General features: G+C 52.0%; 1 protein-coding gene across 1 annotated transcript; it reads right to left on the reverse strand.

Annotated features, from left to right (window-relative positions):
• Positions 1-362: 362 nt before the first annotated feature.
• NKX1-2 (NK1 homeobox 2) lies at positions 363-2,937 on the reverse strand (the record flags this gene model as incomplete). Its single annotated transcript, XM_082720242.1, has 2 exons — positions 363-1,096; positions 2,724-2,937. 2 exons carry the CDS (start codon positions 2,935-2,937, stop codon positions 363-365), a joined length of 948 nt encoding a protein of 315 aa, XP_082576368.1.
• Between the last annotated feature and the right edge of the window lie 14,019 nt (positions 2,938-16,956).

Raw genomic sequence — 16,956 nt, forward strand, 5'->3', positions numbered from 1 at the left:
GGGGAGCCCCGGAACAGAACTGAGCCTGACCGAAAGTGAAGAGCCAGTTCCAGAATCGGGAAGGCTGCGCACAGCGTTCGTCTCCGGACACTTTTACAGACCGCAGAACCTTGGCCCCCCTGTAGACCGCGTGGGTTCAGGGGGTCTTCGCGGCGGGGAGGGGCGCGGCTGGAGCGGGCAGGCAACCTCTCCCTGCCCTCTGGTGGCGCCTTCCGACAGCTGGAAAGCCAGGGGCGCGCAGACAGCCGCTCACCACGAGGGGGCGGTCCCTGCGCGTCGGCGCCTTCGGTGGCCGGGGGAACCGCACCACCACGCCAATCACCCGTGAATCCCGACCAAGGGGGCCCCGAGAAGCTCCGGGTTCATAGATGCGGAGCGTAGAAAGGGGTCAGGTAGGAGGGCCCGAGGAAGGACGCAAAGGGGCCCCCAGCGGCTGCGGCCGTTGGAGGGAAGGAGGAGGCGGCGGGAAAGAGGACGTTGGCCGCCGCGTAGGAGGGGAAAGTCTGGAAGGGCAGCGCGCCCGGGCCGGGGGGTCCCGGGCTACCCCCCGCGCCGCCGCCGCCGCCGCCCGCTCCAGCTGCGGTCCCGGGAGCCCCGGGTTGGGGCGCGCCGCTCCCCGCCTGTGCCGCACCGTCGGCGCCGGGGTTCTGCTTCTTCCACTTGGTCCTGCGATTCTGGAACCAGATTTTGACCTGCGTCTCAGTGAGGCTGAGCGACAGCGCGAGGTTCAGGCGCTCGCACACCGACAGGTAGCGCGTGGCCCGGAACTTGTTCTCCAAAGCCACCAGCTGCTCATAGGTGAAGGCGGTGCGCGCGCGCCTCGGTTTGGCACAGCGGGGCTCGGAGCGCCGGCGCCGGGGCCTCGGGGAGCCGGGCGATCCCGGGGATCCCGCGAGCCCACGGGTGCCCGGCTCCCCCGCCGCCAACGCCGCCGCCCGGGACTCGGGAGAGCGCGCCGGGTCCGCCTGCAAGCGCGCTGCCCGCTCCTGCGGCCGCCGCTGGCCCGCGTCCTCGGCTTCGTCCTCCTCCTCCTCCGCCTCCTCGGCCTCCGAGCCCTCCAAGGGGGACGCAGTGCCCGCGCCGCGATCCGCAGCGTCTAGTGGAGAAGGGGAGGGTGACCAGAAGCCCGGAACGACCCAGCCCCTCCGGGTCGCCAGACCCCCTCCTCCTCTGCCCCAGAGTCCCTAGCTCTGCCCCTCTCTGAGATCTCGCCCCCCCCCCCAAATCATCCCGCGATCACACATCTCTCAAGCTCTTCCCAGGAGTTGGGGATTAGGGGTGCGGTGTCCTCTTGCCCTTTACTCATTTGCTATCTAGTTGACGTCCAAGAAATGAATTTTGAATGAATGAATGACAACCCCCATTAAGAAAATACAATGACCATATTGGACAGAATTGGGCGGGTAGGATCACCGTACATTGAGACATCGAGATGTCAAGCGCGTTTAAGGCTCTGTATCCCCAGTCCCTAGAAGCCTATTTTGGTCTGGAACTCCTAGCAATTAAAAAAGAAGTTATTAAGCCCCCTTCCCCCCCCCCCTTTAAAGTGAAATTCCCTCTTTCCCATCTTCTCTCTCCTGCCGTGTTAATAGAGTTTCAGATTTGTGCGGGACTGGATCGATAGATGTCATCTATTAAAGGTAAGTTTTAATCGAACAATATTAGGATCAGACAGGGAAAGGGGGTTTGAAGTCGGTACCTGCAAGCTGCGGGCAGGAGATATGCAGGCGCCCGTAATAGAATATCGATCATCGCTGTGGGGGGAGGGGAGGGCTGCCCCGCCGAGGGGCGATCCGAACAATTACCAGGCGGACTACCTGGCCCAAGCACAGCCGCCAGAGGCGCCCCGAGCCCCCAGACAATCACTGCCAAATTTGGGAAGGAGAAGCGAGGGGCTGTGCCGCATCCCGCTTCTCTCGGATTTGCGCCCCTGACTCTGCGTCCCTCTGGGGAACCTCTTGCCCACGCTCGACCCCGCAAGGATCCTGCTGTCTTTTGTTCGTCCTTCCAGACACAAACTCTCCCAGACGCTGCCTCGGTGGCCGCCAGACAGGAGTAAGTGAAAACCTTTCGTGGAGAAAGGACCAAAGGCCTCCCATCGTCCAGCCTCACCCCTGCTCCCGCCCCAGTCAGTGATTGGGTCTGGGGAGAGAGAGCAGAGCGCGTGGGCTAGCGGAATCTCGGCAGGTGTCTAGATGGTTGGAAGTGGGCCCTAGGTGCCTAAACCTGACCTCGCACTTCCTTCCAGACACGGACACACGAGTTAGCCTCACGTTCCTCATCCATAAAATAGGGGCAATATTCATCATGTTGTCTACCTCGCGGGTTCCGAAGTTTTCCATGACTCTTATCTCTGGTCTAGGCCCTGGCACGTGGTGGGTGCATTAAATGCCCGAGAAATGAATGAGCCTGGATAGCCGTTTAGCTTCCAGGGCGAGCAAAACAGAGCTGTGATGCTTAGTGGCTTGGCCGGTGAGCAGGGACGGGCTTTGGGAGGCAAATCCTTGACCGAGGATGCTGGGGGCCTCTTTTCTGCCTCAGTTTAGTTCCAACACAGAGAAAAGACAACACTTTACACCTCGTCCTGTGAGTCTTCTCCCTTTGGTGAAGGCTCTCCTAACGGCCACTCACTCGGTCCCTGGTTGTCCATCCACCTCCCAACCTCCCTATCGCATCATCTGGGTTGGGGCTTTCCGGGACCCAGGGCCGCTTCGCATCCTTACCAGGGGTCTCCCGCTGCCGAGCTGAGTCCCCTAGGCCGGCGTCCTTCCCCGCTTCGGCCTCTGCCAAACTTTTCTTGGCTTCCCGGGAAGCAGGGCGCACGGCCGGGAGCGTAGCGCGGGTGAATTTCTGCGGATCCAGGATGTCCAGGACAGAGAAGGAGATCTTGTGGTGGGAGGGGGCCGCCTTGGCCCCGCCGTCCTGCCATGCCAGCATGCCCGCCGCCCGCGGGCCCCGCGGCGCGGGGTCCGGGATGGCAGCGCTCTAGCTTGCCTTCGGCTGTGGCTGGGCCGCAGCTCTCCAGCCAGTAGGAGGGTCGGAGCCGCCAAGTGGATCTGGGGAGGGGCACGCGGAGGCGGGGCTGGGAGAGAGCCGCGGGGGCGCTGCGCGGGGATTGGCACTTGCGCCGGCCAGACCCCCGCCACGTGCAGAGCTCGCTCGCAGCGGCCCCCAGACTGCCCGCACAGCGCTGGGGCAGCTCGCCTCGGCATCCGGGCGCCTGCGTGAGCCCGGTGCGCGCACCCGCCCGCGCATACATCGCCGCGGGCTCAGCGCGCCTCTCCCACAGGGACTCCCGATGTGCGCGAGCGAGGGGTCGCCGACCTTTCCATCCTGGGGATCCCCTCCCTCCCATATACACACTGACTTGGGCTTGCGTTTGTGACTTTTCCCTCGTGACTTTGAATTGGGGATATCATTGAGGCCAACAATGATTACTTGAAGGCAACGCTGTGCACATGTTCTGCCCCGCCAGGGAATCACAGGGATGGTCTCAGACCTCGTCACCTCAGACTTAAAAGCTCTAGTGTTCTCACGATTTACAGTTGACAAAGCCCCTTGGCTTGCGCGATCTCACTTGGTTCTCGGAGCATCCCTGTGTGGAAGGAGTGGCCTGGCAAGACTATTATCCCCATTTAAAGACAAGGAAATGGAGATTCCAAGATGAGAAGAGCATTGCCCAAGGTTACTGTTGACTGGCGACAGCGGCCGGATTGGAACCGAGAGGTCTTCTCGTCCCGGACCCCTCCCAGGATATCCTGCCTTGTCAGGAATGGACGAGGGAAATTCTGCCCTGAGTCCGAGGCTTTCCCTTCTGCCCGAGAATAGCAGGGGTTTGGGGGAGAGGTTCGAGCCCCCGCTAGGGTGTCCCGCCGCTTTGGGAGCCTTGGCGGGTTGCGGGTTCAGAGCCAAGTGAGATGAGCCGGGTGAGGGTGGCTGCTCCGCTCGAGGACCCCCAAGCACAGCCCTGTGCCCTTCGGTCGTTCCTCACAGCCAATGATTCAATCATGTGCAACAGACGGGGTCTCTAGGACCCAGGTTGGACTTTTTACCACCACCACCACCCAATCTACTTCTAGCCCCAAGACGAAAAAAAAGGTTAAAAGATGCTTGTCTGGTTTGAATTTAAGGTCAGGGAACAGAGATAATGGATCGGGCTCCCATCTGCCCCTCCAGGTCCCCTGGAATGATGAACATCAGTCCTTGGGGGAAGCTTCCACCAGCCAGACCCATCTTAACATTCCCTGTTCCTTTTGTCGCTTGGGGAGCAGTCTGTGAGCAGTGAGCAAATTCTGAGGCTTCTTCAAAAACCCCTCTGCCCAGAACCACTTCTAACTCTGCTGTTTCTTTCTTCCCTGCCCCATGGGGCTTCCAAACAATGACTTGGCAATTAATATTGTCCAAGAAGGTAGCAGTAGGAAGAGGAGGAGAAAGTCGCTCATTAAAGTGCGGGGGTGGGTGGAGCGCTGTTAATCCCATCTGTTATTGAAGGGAAGACCCCCAGCGCCTGTTCCTTGTAGCTTTTCTCATTCAAACCTGTGGCCCCTCCTGGAGGCGGCCCCTGTATTCCCTGCGGACTTTAAAGCCCCGCCGAAATGCAAACCCGCTCTGGTCTAAAGCTATGATGGATTGTGCTTTTACAGGACAGCAGGAAGGGAGGGGCCCGGCTGGAGCCCCCTGGCCCACCTCCCCAGAGGGAATGCACGCGGTGTGAAAACCAAAGAAAGAGGTGGCTCTGGAACTACATACACAGAGGCACCCAGGAACTTGGATTGCAAATCACAGAACCTTCCAGAACATACGCCTAGGATAATTTGCTTTCTGTTTTGAGGGCTTTTTCTTACCCAGATCGCCTTTTTTTTTTTTTTAAGTTTCCTTTTCTTTTTCCTTCCCTCCCCATATTGAGCCCTGGTCCCTTTTACTTTTTGTCCCCACACACATTCATCTTTCTTCCACATTTAGGTCTTCCGGGTAGAAATAGATCTCCCTAAGGCAGCTCCAGAAGGGATATTTGTGACCTCCCACCAATGGGTCTTGTCTGTTCTGTTAGCAACCTTGCAGCCATTTTCCTGGGAAGTTGGGCTAGCCTTCCAGAGGCACCCTGTACCCAAGCCAGAGGGACAAGGAGGGTGGCCAAGAGCAGCCCCAATCCGGGTCATTTTCATTTCACTGCATAAATTACCTCGAACAATTTTTGTTTAAAAGATAGGAATCATCTTTCCTTTGAGGTCTATGGGTGTTAGACATAGAAAAGGAGCAGCAAAGGGAGAAGCAACAAATCAGGGACAAAACCCAGAGTACAGAAAGGCCACGCTTTTTAAGACTCAACCTTTAAGAACTTCCTTTAGTTCTTTTTTTTTTTTTTTAAGATTTTATTTATTTATCAGAGAGAGAGATGGGGAGAGAGCGAGCACAGGCAGACAGAATGGCAGGCAGAGGCAGAGGGAGAAGCAGGCTCCCTGCTGAGCAAGGAGCCCGATGTGGGACTCGATCCCAGGACTCTGGGATCATGACCTGAGCCGAAGGCAGCTGCTTAACCAACTGAGCCACTCAGGCGTCCCTCCTTTAGTTCTTTTTAATTGTTCTTGCCCACTACCCCCCCCCCCATTTCTGATATGCATGCTCGGCGTAGCCCAGGTTACTGTGTGTGGCTTCTGGAAATAGATGACGCAGAAGAAACATCAAGAGTGTCTCCCATCAACACTGAAGGGATGGAAAATGCTTCCTCTGACTCACCCCACTTAGAAGTCCCCCACCCAACAACTAGGCAAAAATTACTCTCTTTGGTGAGGGGAGGTAGGGTGGGAGGGGGCTTAGGGAGTCCTCTTTCTGGCCACCTGCTTTGTAAATAACCAGGAGCTAGGAGACCTCCCATAGGTACAGTCTGGCCCATGTTCACTCACTAACATCCTCCTACGTGTATTTATACCCGAGGTATTCCTATATAATAAATACATCCATATCCAGCAAGCCACCTTCCCTCTGTGCCTGGAGTTGATTTGTTTTTTCAACGTGGGCATTAAAATTCTGCCCGAGTGCTGTCTTTAAATTGCTTTGATGCTAGGTGGGTTCCAACCCTGACCTGTCCTGATGGCAAGCGATGGCTGTAACAAGCTCGGGATCAATATTCATAGCGGGTGTCCTGGGCTGATAACACTATCCAAGACAATGTTCGCTATCGGTGCAGACAGCTGAGATATTGCGCCATTAGGGATGTTGTGTTAAATAACCTGATCCATTTCTGGGGCTATTTAATGAATTTCACAGTTTAGATAGTATCTTTAAGGAGAAGGCAAAGGCTATTCCGGAGGCACTGATGCAAATCGATGGTGCCAAGCTTCCCAAGCTATTCCACAAACAAAGTGGCCTATAATTCCAGCACAGCCTTGAAGAGCTGCTGCCGGAGACATGAACAGTGTGAATACGGAAAGAATGTGCTGTTTATGCAGAGGGAGACCAATATTGTGAGCCGTGTCAAAGCACCTTAGATAAAATCTTATGTTTCTGAAGTAAAATAAGCAAATTCTCTAGGTAAAACCCTGCAGTCAGGGCCAGCCCCCTGAGTAGGACAGGGATGCCAAACAGACAGCTTCATAAGGCACAGCTTGGTGACAAAGGGAGAGAAGTCAACCGCAGGGATAGTCGTGTGGGCAGCCTCAGCCAGCTTTCCCCAAGATGTATTTCAACTCAAAAATGGGTCTGCAGAATGGGAAGGGGGAAGGCTCTGGTTTGTAAAAGAAAGCTAGAGATCCTAGCAAAATCAGGTGTTAATGTTTACTTGACTCTACACCCCTGGTTGCCCCAGAGAGTTCATTTACAATTAAAGGCTAGCCCTAGTTTCCCACCAGGGCTTTGAACTCGGCTGCCAAGCCCAGCAAGTATTCCTTTTAAAAACACACCTCTCAGAGGCTTTGATTTGTGAAAGCTCAGAAGGTAGCCTTCCCACTAAACCCCACTGCAGCCATAAGAGAAGTGGGTACTCAACACATTTTGCTTTAAGAAATCAGTATTTCTTCTTGGAAATCAACAGGTTAAAAAAAAATCAAAAATTTTTAAGTCAACTTCTTTGTCTCAGAAATGTGGAGAAGGATCAAAGAAGGGGGTAAAGCAGCGATTATATTGATTAGTGGAATACATGTTAATTCCTTCTGATAATGACAATTAATATGACTAACAGCTGTTCATTTTGAGGAACTTGCTCTGGGCCAGGTGCTTGGCCAAGCTTTTTGCTCCTTTTGGGTTATTTCATTCATTCCTCCCCCATAACCCCATGGAGCAGGAGCTGTGACTGTCCCCAAATTGCCCACAACCCCAGAGCTAGGAAGTGATGAAGTGAAGATTTGAATCGGAGCAGTGAGATTTCAGAACCTGCTTTGGGGAAAGTTCTGACCCAGAGAATCACATTCTGGCCCCAGGGTGAAATCTAATTATAGACATTTATCGAATGACTTTCCTTCAAAGTTACACAGAGAGCTGGGATGTGTAAGAGGACCTGCGGGAAAATAACTGAGCCCAGCACTGCCTTGGAGGGGGAGGGAGTACCGTGGTGCCTGTTTGAGGATCCGGCTCCAGGAGCTCTGATGTTCAGTGTTTTCTAATGTTTTAAGATATTCCTGGGAGGAACCCAAGACAGGGGAATTGCCCATGAACCAAATTGCTCCGGGCATCTAGGAAAGTAGAAACATGTAATTGGAAGAAGGAGAATGAAAGGGAAAACGCCAAGTGACAAGCTGAGGACATATGGGGAGAGAACCGGTGAGGGACAGGGCTGGCAGGAGCAGCGAGGGACAAGAGCACAGTCTGGGCTATCGTGGACTGTGAGCATGGAATGCCGTGGTAACACCCTTTCCAAGGGAGACACATCAAGCATAAAGACAAGGAAGCAAGGTGGGACTTTGCAAGCATATGGTGCACCTGCTTCCTTGAATGCAGGTAAGTATGAGCCATCATTCGTAGGCAGTTTCCTGTAAGGCAGGTGTCAAAGCCCTCTGTTCCCCCCACCTGTGTCTAAATTTCATGCCTTCAGCGTCTTTTCCCTGGTCTCCCTGCCTCCAGCCTTGCCACCTTCAGGCCCTTCAGCTCGTGGGTGTGCAAACTCCAGCCCCCAGGGGGCCAGGCCTGGCCCAGAGGAGCACCATCAGCCAGAATGCTGGTGTTCAAGGACAAGAGCGTGCTGGGGCTCCACATGCTGGGGGCTGACCTCGTACGAATGCTGATCAGAGCGGCCGGGTCTGCACACTGCCCAAAAGTAGCTGGGAAGCTGGATTCAGATGTGGTAAGTCCTAAGTTTTAAACCCTGGCAACCGATCCCAAATGTTGAAGGAAAGAAAAAAATCCATCAGAAACATGTCTGTGGGGGCGCCTGGGTGGCTCAGTCAGTTAAGGATCGGACTCTTGGTTTCGGCTCAGGTTGTGATCTCAGGATCTTGGGATCGAGCCCACATTGAGCTTCATGCCTGAGGATGCTCTCTTTCTAACTCTGCCTCTGCCCTCTCTCTCTCTCTTTCAAATTAATAAGTCCTTAAAAACAAAACATGTCTGTGGGTCCCATGTCTGCTGCCTTTCTGAGCCCATGGCAGGCGACCGCACCTGAATCACTGCTCGCGGCATTTCCACAGCTGCTGTGATCCATCCACAGGGGGAAGACAAAATGCCTTAAATTCGAATGTGAGTTTCTTTACCATCCAACCCCACTACCTGGGCAGCCCTGGTCCCTGCACCGAGCTGTTCCTTGCTACATGTGTATGGGTCTCCTACCCAGGCACGCTGCCTTCTCAGAGACTCTGCCCTGCCCCTGGGGCCTGGTGAGTAGGCAGTGGGCAGGCTAGTGGGGGAGGGGAGAACTCCCAATCCTTGAGCGGACCCACTCTGGGCTCCCCCAAGCAGTCAGCTCAGCCAGGTGAGCTGGACGAGTCAGACCACAGGATTCTGATCCCAGGAGTCTAGCCAAGACCCACAGGCCTGTTTCCTGCCCGTGGTGGGTGCTTGAGCTCACTGGGCAAGAAATATAGAAATGGGGTGACTGTTGTGGGGCCACACGGGCACAGAAGTAATGAGGAAATAGAGACTCGGCAAGAGTTGGGGAGCAGAACATAACAGATGTGCAGAGCAAGGCGGGGAAGCTATGATAGGCACAGGCAGATGGGCGAGCACCAGTGGCTGCCCGAGATCCATTCTTCCAGAGACCAGCTGGGCAGCTGCTTCTGGGTTCCCGGTGAGCTTCTGGGCATCCTTGCGACTCTTCTGCCTCATTTTGATGCAAGCTACGGTTATTAGTCAGGGTTTTCCAGGGAGCCAGCACCAGTAGGCTGAATGGATATAGAGACACAGAGAGAGAGATACATTGAGATATGGAGATTTTTAAAATCAGGAAGTGGTTCATGCAGTTATGAAGGCTGGCCAGTCCTAAGACCTGTAGAATGTGTGTGTTGCTCTGGCAATGTTCTCTCCATCCCACACCTGCCAGGGAGCCTACTTTCAGGTTCAAGTCTCCTGTGTTCACATGCTCCCAGCCCTGCCCAGGCTGACCTGGGCACTTCTTCCCACAGGGCGCCCCGCCTTCTGGCCAGCCTTGCTAAGCATCGCTTGCTTTTGCCTGATCAGCACCCTCACCCCTTTTCTGCCTTCAGGTGACCCCATCTCACCTTCTTTCCTGTATGGGACTGCCACACAGGGCCCCACCTTGCCCTGGCCCTGGGGTGGGAGTGGGATCCTGCAGGACCGGCCCTGCTCTCTCCCCTGCAACACTGAGCTGGGGCTGCTTGATCTCAGCAGTAGTGCCTGATTTTCACTCCGGAGTTGCTGGTTCTAGTGCTTTCTGAGGTCTGGCTATCCAACATTTTTTTTAAAGATTTTATTTACGTATTTGACAGAGAGAGATCACAAGTAGGCAGAGAGGCAGGCAGAGAGAGAAGGGAGGAAGCAGGCTCCCCACTGAGCAGAGAGCCTGACGCAGGACTGGATCCCAGGACCCTGGGATCATGACCCGAGCCAAAGGCAGAGGCTTTAACCCACTGAGCCACCCAGGTGCCCTAACCACATTTTTTTTTTTTAATTCTATAAATCATCTTACAGCCTTCCCAATGCTTGTCATGTCCCCTCCCCTTTTGGAATTCAGTTAGCCGGGGCCCAGGAATGCCGACTGGTGCAGCCTTTGTCATACTGTATGGGGTAGAGACTGTCTGGTCCTTGGTCTTTCCTAAAGTCGGAACCCACACTGGGGTGCCTGGGTGGCTCCGTTGGTTCAGTGTCTGATTCTTGAATTAGGCTCGGGTCATGATCTCAGGGTCATGGGGTCGAGCCCTGTGTCGGGCCCTGCATTTAACAGAGAGTCTGCTTGAGATTCTCCCTCTCCCTCTGCCCCTGCCCCCACTCTCACTCTCTGAAATAAATAAATAAGTCTTAAAAAAAAAAAAAAAAAGATTGGGGGCCCACGTAGCATTTGTCTCTGTGCCCATTAACACCCTGGCATTGGCCAATTGAAGTTTCCAAAGGAATAAATGATGGCCCAATAGCATAAACCCTGAGTAAGAGGGTTTGGAAACCCCATGCTGTAAGAGCTGGTATGGGCTCAGCTGAAAATAACAATATGATTCAGAAGTGTTCAGATAGGCGTATGGGTTCATAATGGGTCTTGCTTCCTTAGGGGAAATCCCATGCATTTGTGGAATGACTTTGATGCTTTTAAGCAGGCCGTGTACCCTGGACAACCACACCTTTCACAGAAGAAAACAGTCGTGTAGAAGGGATGGGAGGAAGGAGATTACTTCGTCTCTCTCACCCAGCTTGGGGTGAGCAGTGACTGCCCTCCCCCAGGGGAGGCCATAGGGTGCCCCGGCCACAGGTCGGCGGGGTGGGGGGAGCGGGTAAAGCTCCCATTGATAAGTACAAGTTCTTTGCTGCTTTCCCTTACTCCTGCCCACACCTTTGGCTGTAATCTCTTCCAACGAAGGACCTCATGTGAGTGCGCCCATGGTCTGATGCCAAGTCCTCATAATTCAGCGTACTTATGTAAAACTGCTACCTCCCCACTTGTGTAACCAAGGAGCAGGCGGCTTCTTGGCCAAAGGGCATCATTGCCGCCTGGCCGGTCAGTCCCTCTACCGACCATATGCACGCAGCGGCGTAGCAGCTGGAACGTATTCCTCTACAAAGTGATCTCTTTTTAGGAAAAAAAAAAAAAAAAAAAAAAACACACAGGATCACAGAATACCAGAGCTGCCCTGTGCATGCGAGGTCATTCTAGGAATCTAGGCTCTTGTTACTTGAAGCATGGTCTGGGAGCAGCAGCAGCCATTGCCACCTCCCTGAGGGCTTGTTAGAAATGCAGAATCCTGGGGTGCCTGGGTGGGTTAAGCCTCTGTCTCTGGCTCAGGTCATGATTTCAGAGTCCTGGGATAGAGCCCAGCACCTCTGCTCAGCGGGGAGCCTGCTTCCCCCCACTCTCTGCCTGCCTCTCTGCCTGCTTTCCATCTCTCTCTCTGTCTCTCTCTGTGTCAAATAAGTAAATAAATAGATAGATAATCTTAAAAAAAAAAAAAGAAAAGAAAAAGAAATGCAGAGTCTCAGGCTACCCAGCTGGCTCAGTTGGAAGACCACACAACTCTTGAACTTGGGGTTGTAAATTTGAGCCCCGCATTGGGTGTAGAGATTACTTAAAAATAAAATTTAAAAAAAAGGAAAAGGAAAAGAAATGCAGAATCTCTTTTCACCCCCGACCCCCTGAATCAGAATATAGATTTTAGTACGTTCCCCCAGGAAATTCACACATATCGTAAAGTTTGAGAAACGGTGATCTCGACCTGGAGACCAGCAGCATTGCTTGGGATCCTGTAAGAAATGCAGATTCTCAGGCCCATCCCAGACCTCCTGAACCAAAACTTGGTTTGAGTAAGCCCTCCAGGTGATTTTAATGCGCATGGAAGCTTGAGAAGCACTTTTGGACTGATGGCTCCTTATTGTCTTTTCTACTACACCTCACACAGAAGACCCCTTGGCCCACCCAGACCTCACTTGGTCTGGTCTCACTTTCCAGGGCACACAAACTTTGATACGAATAGAGCGGTCCTGTGGGGGACCATAATTTTGCCTACACAGTGTCTCTTCCTTCTTTTTCTTATCCACTTGGACTACTTAAACAAAATGTAGAAGACTGGGTGGCTTCTCCACAACAGACACCTAATGCTCCCAATTCTGGAGGCTGGGAGTTCAAGATCAGGGGGCCCGCGCAGTCGGGTGTGGCCCAACTTCTTCCAGGTTGCAGACTGCCCAATTTCTTGCAGTGCTGTCACAGAGTGAAGGATGAGCAAGCTCCCTGGGTTGTTTTGTTTTTGTTTTTGTTTCTAATGAGAGAGAGAGAGTATGTGAGGGGAGAGGTCAGAGGGAGAAACAGACTCACCACTGAGCAGGGAGTCTGATGCGGGACTCAATCCCACAACTCCAGGATCACGACGTGAGCTGAAGGCAGTTGCTTAACCAACTGAGCTACCCATTTTCAGCATATGAATATTTTTGAGGACACAAACTTTTAGACCTTAGTGCTCTTGTAATAGGGCCCTGCTTTCTCCTGGGAGGCCCTCCCAAATTCCATGTGTGGTAAGAGAGTGAACACCAGCCCTGGTAGGGCGCCTGGGTCAGGCTGGATCATCACAGTACCGTTTCCCTCTGAACACAGACATGAGGAATTCAGGGGCTCTGATACAAGAGGGCCAGAGTTCTTTCTGGGAGTGTCAGACCAAGTTGAGGAATAGGTTCCTCCCCATGTGGTTTACCTGGGACTCTGTTGGCCTGACACAGCTCTCTCTCCCAGCTGCCTGGAGAAAGCCCAACCACACAGAGAGAGAAGGAAGTCAACCCACAGATGGGGCAGAGCCAAGAAATGGAGAGTCGGAGGGCCTAGAACACCACCATTTAAGCCTTGGAACCAGTCATGCCTGAAGCCATCAATTGCTGGGCTATCTATTACGGGAGCCAGAACATTCCCTGGAAAGTTAAGCCGTGTGAGATTGGGCTTCTGTTACTGGTGATGAAAAAGTCTTAGCTAATACAAGCAAATCTAGAAGGATTATACGACGTCTATATACCAATAGAAGATTGAATGGATTCACATTGGAGTGGAAATTCAGACATGATTTATAGACTTATAATCGTAAATATAATGGGCCCAAAGCTCTGCACACGAGAGTGTTAACTGAACTAGCTCTGGCCCAAAAGATATAAACAAGAATCTATCGGATCCGGATCAAGATTTGGGGGAACCTTCTGCTTTCCTGGTGCAAGGGCAAGACTCAGCTGCCGCACGTCCTTTGTCCGCTTCCTTCCCCTTTCTCTCGCTCGAGATGCAGACACAATGTTTTAGGGATGTAGTAGGCACCTGGAGCTCATCAGTGTGAAAGCCTCACGTTAGTGATGGAAGAGCTGGAGATGGAAGGAGTTTATTTCCTGATATCTCCAGGCCTGCCTACCTCTTGACCTCCTGATACATGAGAAAATTATCTCAGTTTTGTTGAGCAACTATAGTTGCGTTTCTGATTCATGCAGCCAAATGCAACTCTAATTTATGTAATGTCTTTCACCTGTTATATCCAAGCAAAGGTCACAGACTTTTGGGCTAAGTCCAAGACCATTAGTGGCTCACAATACCATGTTTCACCTTGGACCAATGTCATTCTTCAGATGAGGAACCCGAGTCCCTGGATTCACTTCCTATTGCTACTGTAACAAACTGCCACAAATGTAGTAGTTTAAAGCAACACAACTTCATTATCTTACAGTTCTAGAGGCAAGAAACCCTAAAATCAAGGGGTCGGGGGGTGAATTCCTTCTGGAGGCTTCAGAGGAGAATCCATTTCTTTTCCTTTTCCAGCTTCTAAAGGCTGCCTGCATTTCTTGGCTCACAGCCCCCTTCAAATTCAAGGCTAGCTGTGCAGCATTTTTTAATCTCTTTCTCTTCCTCCCTCCCTCTTTCTCTCTCAGCTCCGCTTCTGTTGTCAGGTCCCCTTCTCTGACCCTGACTCTCCTGTCTCCCTCTTTCCCTCTAAGGACTCTCGTGATCACACTGAGACTATTTGGATCATCTAGGATAATTGCCCACGTCAAGATCCTCAGCTTAATTCCACTTGCAAAGTCACTTGTACCAGGTAAGGTAGTACATTCATGGGCACCAGAGAGAAGGATGTGGACACCTTCTAGGAGCATTGTTTTATCTCCCATAACCTTAGATATAGAAAATGATTTGCCCAAGGTCATACCTGGCCAATAGAAGAGGGAGAACCATGGGTAGGCTCCCCACCACTGACAGAAATGCCCTTGCTTCTCCTCCCTGGCTGGAAGCTGCAGGCCAGTCATTCTTCAAGGTCCATAGCAGGCTGTCCCTCAGCTCAGAAACCATTGCTGCCCTCTGTGGTTAACAGAGCCCATCCTCTTGGCTATGTCTATGTCACTCATTGGCACTTGGCACACATTCGGTCAGCAATCTTCAAAGTGTATACCTTGTTTTCTGCAGTCTTGACTCAAAGGCAAAGATCACACCCTAGACTTTTTGCATTCCTGGACCCCTGAGCCCACAGAGCGGACAGTTCAATACGTGTGTACAGAGCACGGCGTTCATAGCAGATTATCCAGATCGACTCACTTGGCTCCTGTACCACAGAATCTGGACGGCTAAAAACTGCATTTCCCAGAGTCCCTGGCAGGTCGGACTAGGTTCCACCAAGCTGGACATGGTGAAAAGCAAGGTAAGTGGTAGCCACAGGTGGAGAGAATCCGTCAGGAGCACAGTGGTGTGTGGATTTAGTTTTGGGGGGCCTGTACTGTCAGGTCCCTGGTGACTTGGGAGCCAAGTACCCCAGTGAAACAATGCTATTGGGCATTTCTCAGAGCTGCATGGTACTTGAGCTTGGTTCTTCAGTTCCCTTGGACATCTGTAAGCTTCTTACTGCCTGGGGTAAACATAACCCTTTAGTTGGTGTGTTTCTGTTTTTTGCAGCTAAGACCCATGGCTAATTTTTTTTAGGTCTAATATTCTTTTCTCCCTCAGTCAGATTGTAAATTCCCAAAGGGCAGGAACTACATTTTACATCCCTCCTATAAAATCAAGAGTACATAGTTCCCCAGTAAACTTAGCAACACAGTATGCATAATTTATTGAACTGAGTTAAAATTCTAAGATTCTGACGAATTCTGTATTCTGTCTGTGGCTAAAGAACCTAAAATGAACATTAAAAAAAAAAAAAGATTTTATTTATTTGACAGATACAGCGAGAGAGGGAACACAAGCAGGGGGAGTGGGAGAGGGAGAGGGAGAGGGAGAGGGAGAAACAGGATTCCCACCAAGCAGAGAGCCTGATGTGGGGCTTGATCCCAGAACCCTGGGATCATGACCTGAGCTGAAGGGAGACGCTTAACAGCTGAAGCACTCAGGCACCCCTGAAATGACCATTTTTTTTTTTAAGATTTTATTTATTTATTTGACAGAGAAGTAGGCAGAGAGTCAGGCAGAGATAGAGAGAAGAGGAAGCAGGCTCACTGCTGAGCAGAGAGCCCGATGTGGGGCTCGATCGCAGAACCCTGGGATCACAACGCAAGCGGAAGGCAGAGGCTTTAACACACTGAGCCACCCAGGTGCCCCTAAAATGGTCTTGTTTTGATGCCTTCAAGCTAAGTCAGGCCTGGAGGAATCTGACTTTTTTCAAATGTCTTTCTTTCTTTTTTTAATTTAAAAATTCTTATTTATATATTATTTCAGAGAGAGAGCTAGTGAGCAAGAGCACAAGTGTGCGTGGAGAGGGGCAGAGGGAGAGACACAAGCAGGCCCCCACTGAGCAGGAAGCCTCAGGAGGGGCTCCATCCCAGAACCCCAGGGTCATGACCTGAGCCAAATGCAGACGCCTAACCGACTGAGCCACCCAGGCACCCCTCAAGTTTCAACACTTGGAAAGGCCACAGGGGCAGTCAAGGAAACTTCCCTTTTCCTATCAACTTCTATTTATTGCAAAAATGAGGTAACATTAAATGGATTGTAACAATCCATCCAAAATGTCACTGGCCTAACACACTGCAATGTTTCCATTTGCTTCCCAGCCCTATTCCTACCATCCTTAATTTTGCAGGGCTGTAGTCTACATTACTGCCTGGTAATGTAAAATTTACTAGTTTTGTGGTCTGCTTTCTCATATGTTGTAACACAAGCAGTTTCCATGTTGTTACCTAGTTTCCATTTTTGGTGGCATAATATTTCTTTCTGCAGCCATGTTACACTTGTTTGTACAGTGACTTTTCTTCCGGCTTGTTCTGCCGCGGTACCTTACACTGCCCTCACCGTCTTTAGAATCACTTCCCTAGCATCACTACCCAGGCGTGGGATTATCAGGCCAATTGGTCCAACTATCTCCATTGCTTTTAGGGCCGTTCACACTCAGCAAAAAGATGAGGACACCAATGAAGTACTGATATCTTTTTTTTTTTTTTAAGATTTTTATTTATTTATTTTGAGAGAGAGAGAGAGACAGAGTGAGAGAGAGCATGAGAGGGGAGGTCAGCGGGAGAAGCAGACTCCCCATGGAGCTGGGAGCCCAATGTGGTACTTGATCCCAGGACTCTGCGACCATGGCCTGAGCCGAAGGCAGTTGCTTAACCAACTGAGCCACCCAGGCGCCCCAAGAAGTACTGATCTCTTTAATGCTTGCTACCTCTACAGGTGCCTCCTTATCTTGATTTGACTTGTTTTGGTTTTTAGGGAGACTATTTCCCAGGGGCTTAATGTTTTGTTTTTCCTGCCTCTTGTCCACTGAGCTCTCCTGGGGAGATGGCTCCCATTTCGGGGGTGTGTGACCCAGGAACGGAGAGGCGGCACCCGGGAATCCCGGTTTGCGCCCCCAGGAGCCAGGTTTGCACCCGGCCCGCCCCACTGGCCCCGCCCCACTGGCCCCGCCCCTCCGGGCTGCACAGCCCAGGACT

This window comes from Mustela nivalis (assembly GCF_964662115.1).
Source record: "Mustela nivalis genome assembly, chromosome: 2".
In the NCBI taxonomy this organism is placed as follows: domain Eukaryota; kingdom Metazoa; phylum Chordata; class Mammalia; order Carnivora; family Mustelidae; genus Mustela; species Mustela nivalis.